This window comes from Aspergillus eucalypticola, assembly GCF_003184535.1.
Source record: "Aspergillus eucalypticola CBS 122712 chromosome Unknown BO83scaffold_55, whole genome shotgun sequence".
Taxonomy (NCBI): Eukaryota; Fungi; Ascomycota; class Eurotiomycetes; order Eurotiales; family Aspergillaceae; genus Aspergillus; species Aspergillus eucalypticola.
Window position 1 is genome coordinate 109,336 of NW_020290329.1, and position 6,269 is coordinate 115,604.

The following is a 6,269-nucleotide window of genomic DNA, read 5'->3' on the forward strand; positions in this document are numbered from 1 at the left end:
TACCCCCACCTTTCTTCTACAGCAATCTTTAGGCGAGCAGCCGATCTAATGCAGAATGAGCCAATTAGTGGTGGTAACATAAACATGTCACGGAATTGCATCATATCATTTCACAGCTCGCCTCGTTCCATGCCGGCATCACGGCCGCCGGACACAGGCAGGATAGGAGTCCCATCCCACAAATTATGTACTACACCTCTGAAGATAACAAATAAAGCAATAGTATATATATATATAGAATGATTACGGAAGCCACCACATCGCTAATTGAACAAAAGAGAAGAGAAAGCCGGCCACCTGTTCCTAATCCCGCCACATTTTTCGGCGGTAAGGAGTAATAGTGGGGAGTTGATATGAAGGCAACAGACAAGGCATCTTTTAATCCGGCCGACGGGACCGAAAGCCCACAGAATGATAGGTTCACATGAAGAGACGCCAGGCACCAAGAATCAGAGCAGCGGTACCAGTGCATACACCCCTGGAGAAGATCTGTCAGCATTGTATTGTGTGAAATGTCGGATACCACTTACATGAGCCACTGTAGTGTAGAGAACTTGACAGCCTCTACACGCTCTCTCAACCCAGCCACCTCCTGCTCAATTCTCGTTTCCGTCTCCTTTATACGCATTTCTTGGCCATTGGCTTCTTCCCGGATACGACCCTTCTCCAGGTTCAGATCCAGTCGCACTGATGCCTGCGTGCGACCGATCTCGTCGCGTAGACGAGAGTTGAGTTTGGCCAGATCTGCGGCGATCTTTTCGTGCGATGAGCGAGTCAATTGCGCTTCGGTAGAATCTGCGTTGAGGAGCTCGGAGCGGAGTTTGGCAAAGTCGACTTTTTGTGTATAGGCCGACCGTTCCGTGTCTGTAGAAATGGACTTAGAATGGAAATGCTCTTGGGTATAGCATGCATAAACCACAGGAGTGACTAACCTTCCCGAAGCACCATTGTCCGAGTCAAGTTCTGAATGGACTCCTGAATGACGTCGTTCAGGACCCGCATCATAGCAACAGCCTGCTCTTCGCTAAACCCCTCATCTTTCAATCGCTGGACAAATTTCAATGTATCAAAGTGATGGTCGCGCTGGCGCGGAGCGGACGCATGAAAAGCTCTCCGAGCCGGGTTGAATGCAGCGACATAGACACCATTATGTCGGATGGGGTTCCCAAGGGGTGCGGCTGGTTGGCTGGCCGGCTTGGTTGTGGAAGGGAAGCGTCTTGCGATCGATGTGCCTAGATCTCGGGCTGTTGCGGGGAATGTTGTAGAGGCAGTGGACGGGGAAGTCGAGGTATGCAGTTGTCGTCCAGCAGGAATCCGATTCCGTACGATATACTGCTTTTGTTGGCGCTTCGCCGGTAGGGCGGTAGTCTGGGGAGAGGTAAAAGTAGTGCGAGTCGAGGAGCCGTTCCAAGTCAGACGGGGAATCAGGGAACGGGGCACCTCTGCCACCGATTTCTGAGGCGCCATGACTCTCAGCTACGAGAAGCGTGAGCCAGACAGCGAGAGATATGATGAGAGAAGGGATCTAGCCTAAAGCCGTGAGAACAGTCAGGCTGATCGAGTAGTTGGAGTTGGGTTGGATGTTATTAGATGATCTAATCGTCGGGTTAGTTACATCTCGGCGTGAGAGTGACTAACTCCGCCCGGTCTCCCATTCTGCCAGTCACCTCACCGCCCAGGGCAAAATCTGGACGGCCACACGTGACTCATTATCGGAGTATAGCATCAGGTGACTCGGCAGTTTGTGGCTACCGAAATTCATGCCTGAACTCTTAGGCTGCAAGGTTATTACATTTCCCCGGCATTTCATAGAAAGAGCCCTTCTTCCTTCTATACAACTTCCTCTCGCCAGTCAAGTGTGTTTGGAGAAACTCCCATCTGTCTATCTACCATGACATCTTGGGATTCAAACTACCCCATAAACCCCAGTGGCTTCCCCAGTGGGCTCCCCGCCACCAGTACCTGGGAGATGAAAGACTGGAACTTAAAGATATAGCCGATGACTTCAACCATCGGCCGCCATCGGCTGTGTGGTCGGCAGTCAGTCGGATTCTCATTATAATGATTATTATCGCCGGTCACCCCGCCATCTGCCCCTCATCATTGATTTCGTTGCAGTTACTCTCTCTACTTCTCTTGGTGTCAGCTGTCCCTGCTTAACATCATATTCAAAATGACGACCCCCGGCCTTCTCTGGGTGACGATGAACCCTCGTCCCTCCCTCCCTGCGGCCCAATTCCACGACTGGTATAATACCGAACACGGTCCTCTGCGCCTGCGTCTGCCCTTCTGCACCAATGGCTTCCGCTATCGCGCAACCGACGGCGAGGAGCCCGAGTGGGTGGCACTCTACGACATTACTGATATGGTTGAGTTGACGCGCGAGACCTACCTCGCCCTCCGCGGCGACACCATTAAGACCCCCCGGGAAAAGGCGACCATGGCCCAGATTGACGTCGATCGCCGGCTCTACGATACCGTTGTCGAGCAAAAGGCGGCTGATTACAAACCCCTCGAACTCACCCCCGACACCGAGGCTGCCGGCTCTGCCCTCGTCGCCGTCTCTCTCTCCCTCTCCTCCGCCGACGCCGCTAAGGAGGACGAGTTCACCCGCTGGTACCGCGAAGAGCACATCCCCATGCTGTCCCGCGTGCCCGGCTGGCGCTCCTCCCGCCTCTTCGTCACCTCCACCATCGACCCCAAAGCCCCACGCGAATACCTCGCCGTGCACGAGTACGCTGCCCAGAATGGTCTGGGCGGTCCCGAATACAAGGCCGCCACCGACACTATCTGGCGCACCCGCATCATGACCGACGTTGTGGCTAAAACCCGCCGTCGCACCTACCAGTGGGCCTACACCTTCGGACCCGCTCCCCGCGAGCTGTCCTCCCTGACCTCCCCGGATGTCATCGGTCCCTGGTCGTCCATTGACGGCAAAACCCGCACCTTGCCCTCTCCCACCCGCCCGGCCGTCGAGTCCTTCGTCACCACCCCCGACGGCGTCGAGCTCCCTTACCGCCTGGAGGGTAGCACCGACCCCCACAGCCCGGTCATCGTGCTCAGCAACTCCATCCTGGTGGACTACACCATCTGGGACGACTTTGTCGACCAGTTCCTCTCCGACCCTCGCAACCAAAACTTTCGCATTGTCCGGTACTGCACCCGTGGTCGGCAGCAAGAATGCGGCGAGAAGCCCGTCAACATCGATCTACTGGCCTCCGATATCATCGCGCTGCTGGATGCTCTGCGCGTTCCCAAGGCCACCCTTATCGGTGTCAGTCTGGGTGGTGTGACCGTGTTGAACACCTCCCTGCTGTACCCGGAGCGCGTGGAGCGCTTCATCTCCTGCGACACCAACAGCTCCAGCCCCGAGACGAACCGTAAGGCCTGGAACGAGCGTGTCGAGCTGGCAGCCAGCGAGGGCGCCGTGTCGCCCACCACGCAACAGGCGATTGTCGGCGAGAAGCTGGCCGAAATTACCGTGCGGCGCTGGTTCACAGCTGAGTCGTACGAGACACAGCCCCATCTCCCCGCTAAGGCGAAGGAATTGGTGCGGACGAACAGTCTGCCCGGCTTCAGACAGAGCGTGCAGGCCCTGTGTGCCTATGATGTGCGGGACCGGATGGCACAGGCACAGGTGCCTGGCCTGTTTGTGGCCGGCGAGAGTGACGGTGTGCTGCCAAAGACGATGCAGCAGATGGTGGCAGACCTGAAGAGCGCTTCTGAGTTGAAGTTGGTGCCGAAGGCGGGTCATCTGCCGATGTTGGAGAATGCGACGGCATTTACGCAAGTGGTGAATGAGTACCTGCACTAGAAGCAGCTGATGTACAGAGCTGTTATGTATATAGATGATCAGCGAATGACAAAGTTGATACATGGTATTTGGGTCAATCGTATTCTAATAGTAGTTTGTAGGAAACTTGCCGATATCCGAGGTGCGGGGTCAGCTTATCTTCCCCTCTTCTTCACTCATATCCCTTATATTGTGATACTTCCCTAGTATCTCATCCCCCAATCCCTATTCTCAACATTATCCATCAGATAGTAAACGAATCAAGCTACAATGGCCCAATACGAGCTTCCATTCCAAGTATGTCCCACTCTAACCCTAATCTCCCATTCCTCTAACTCACGCATCTAGCTCTCCGACCCCTCCATACTCCACTTCGATGCCTTCGTCAACAACACCTGGATCAAATCCCAAAGCAACCAGCACTTTGAAGTCATCGGTATGCCATCCCCCTCCCTCACCCCTATACCTTCATCTCCCCAAAACCCCCATCCTAACCAAATCTCCAACCACAGACCCTGGCACCTCCCACCCCTGGGCCCAAATCCCCACCTGCACAGCTCTCGACGTCCCCCACGCCGTAACCTCCGCACACACAGCATTCCTCAGCTTCCGCCACACCACCGCGCACTACCGCTCCGAGCTCCTCACAGCCTGGGACACCCTCATCCGGGCCCACAAAACCGACCTAGCCAAGATCATCACCTACGAGACGGGCAAACCGCTCGCCGAAGCACTGGGCGAGATCGCCTACGCAACCTCCTTCACACGATGGTTCGCGGGCGAAGCCGAGCGCGTCTCCGGCACGATCAGCTCCTCCGCCGTTCCGGGCCGTCGCATCATGACGATCAAGCAGCCCATCGGCGTAGCGGCAGCTCTAGTACCGTGGAACTTCCCGGTGGCGATGGTGCTGAGGAAGGTCGCGGCGGCGATCGCGGCGGGGTGTACGATGGTTGTGAAGCCGTCTCCGGAGAGTCCTGTGTCTGCGTTGGCTATTGCGGGGTTAGCTATGCGGGCTGGGTTCCCGGCGGGGGTGGTGAATGTGTTGACGACGGATATGGAGAATACGCCTTCGTTAAGTGAGGCGTTGTGTCGACATGAGTTGGTGAAGAAGGTGACGTTTACAGGGTCGACGAGGGTGGGGAAGTTGATTGCGGGGATTTGTGCGGATGGGTTGAAGAAGGTGACGTTGGAATTGGGAGGGAATTGTCCGTTTATTGTGTTTGAGGATGCGGATTTGGAGGCCGCTGTGGCGGCGTTGATGAATCTGAAGTGGAGGCATGCGGGTCAGGCGTGTATTACGGCGAATCGGGTGTATGTGCAACGGGGGGTCTATGAGAGGTTTGCGGGGTTGTTGAGGGAGAGGACGGAGAAGTTGGTTGTCGGGCATGGAATGGAGGAGGGGTGGGGATGGGGCCGTTGACGACGGAGAGGGGGGTGGGAAAGGCGGAGATGCAGATTGAGGATGCGAGGAGGTTGGGCGCTGAGGTTATTTTGGGTGGGGGGAGAGTGGAGGGTAAGAAGGGGTATTTCTTCCAGCCGACGATTCTGACGGGCATGACGAAGGAGATGTTGGTTAGTCGGGAGGAGACGTTCGCGCCGGTGGCGGCGTTGTATGCGTTTGATACGGAGGATGAGGCTGTGCAGTGGGCGAATGACACTAGTATGGGGCTGGCGAGTTATGCGTTTACGAAAGATGCGGATCGCTTGTGGAGGTTGTTTGAGAAGCTGGAGGCCGGTATGGTGGGCTTGAATACGGGGAGTATGTCGGCTGCGGAGGCGCCGTTTGGGGGTATGAAGGAGAGTGGGTATGGAAAGGAGAGTGGGAAGGATGTGGCTGTGGATGAGTATTTGGTTACCAAGACGGGGACTTTGACGGTGCAGGGGCATTATTAGGGTTGGCCTTTGGCTTGGCTTGATTTTTGGGAGGCTGAGGCTAAATTGAACCGCTAGCTAGTATGAACATGTTGGCATCGAATTCTTCATATGTACATGGATGTTTAGTCCACCCGGTCCAGCTTCTGCACGACCATCGCGCTAGCTGCTCCGCCGCCATTGCAGATGGCTGCCACACCGTACTCGCCTGGCTGTAGCTGGTGCAGCAGCGTCACCAGGATGCGCGAGCCCGAGCTGCCCAGCGCATGACCCAGCGAGATGGCGCCACCCAACGGGTTGACTCGCGCGTTTTGCAGTCCCAAAATCTGTCTGGTTAGCCATATTCCATGAATGTCAAAGGCATAGGTGTAGTACTCACCTTCTCATTGGCCTTGATCACCGCCGCAAATGCCTCGTTGAACTCCCAAACCGCCACCTGGTCCTTGCTGATGCCCGCGCGCTCCAGCGCAATCGGCACCGCCTTGGCCGGGGCCACAGGGAAATCGACAGGGTCAATAGCGGCATCAGAAGTAGAAACAATCCTCGCCAGAGCACGATTTCCCGTGCCAAACTCCCTCGCCAGCTCACGACTAGCCACCACCAC

General features: G+C 56.0%; 4 protein-coding genes across 4 annotated transcripts; 2 read left to right on the forward strand and 2 right to left on the reverse strand.

The window, feature by feature from the left end:
- Positions 1–116: 116 nt before the first annotated feature.
- On the reverse strand, positions 117–1,591 carry BO83DRAFT_383807 (CCDC90 family protein). Its single transcript, XM_025532558.1, has 3 exons — positions 933–1,591; positions 531–864; positions 117–478 (listed from the first exon to the last, which is right to left on the reverse strand). The coding sequence occupies exons 1-3, from the start codon at positions 1,465–1,467 to the stop codon at positions 421–423; spliced, it is 927 nt and encodes a 308-aa protein (XP_025381833.1). The 5' UTR covers positions 1,468–1,591; the 3' UTR covers positions 117–420.
- Positions 1,592–2,041: 450 nt separating this feature from the next.
- BO83DRAFT_383809 (putative alpha/beta hydrolase) lies at positions 2,042–3,851 on the forward strand. Its single transcript, XM_025532559.1, has one exon. It carries the CDS (start codon positions 2,174–2,176, stop codon positions 3,812–3,814), a length of 1,641 nt encoding a protein of 546 aa, XP_025381834.1. The 5' UTR covers positions 2,042–2,173; the 3' UTR covers positions 3,815–3,851.
- Positions 3,852–4,006: 155 nt separating this feature from the next.
- Positions 4,007–5,792, forward strand: BO83DRAFT_412988 (NAD-dependent succinate-semialdehyde dehydrogenase). The gene is made up of 4 exons (XM_025534454.1): positions 4,007–4,090; positions 4,142–4,229; positions 4,306–5,194; positions 5,224–5,792. Exons 1-4 carry the CDS (start codon positions 4,064–4,066, stop codon positions 5,684–5,686), a joined length of 1,467 nt encoding a protein of 488 aa, XP_025381835.1. The 5' UTR covers positions 4,007–4,063; the 3' UTR covers positions 5,687–5,792.
- BO83DRAFT_327401 (thiolase) lies at positions 5,791–6,176 on the reverse strand (the record flags this gene model as incomplete). The annotated part of the gene is made up of 2 exons (XM_025528083.1): positions 5,791–5,991; positions 6,045–6,176. Coding segments are annotated over 2 exons (333 nt in total), but the record flags the coding sequence as incomplete, so codon positions are not given.
- Positions 6,177–6,269: the final 93 nt, after the last annotated feature.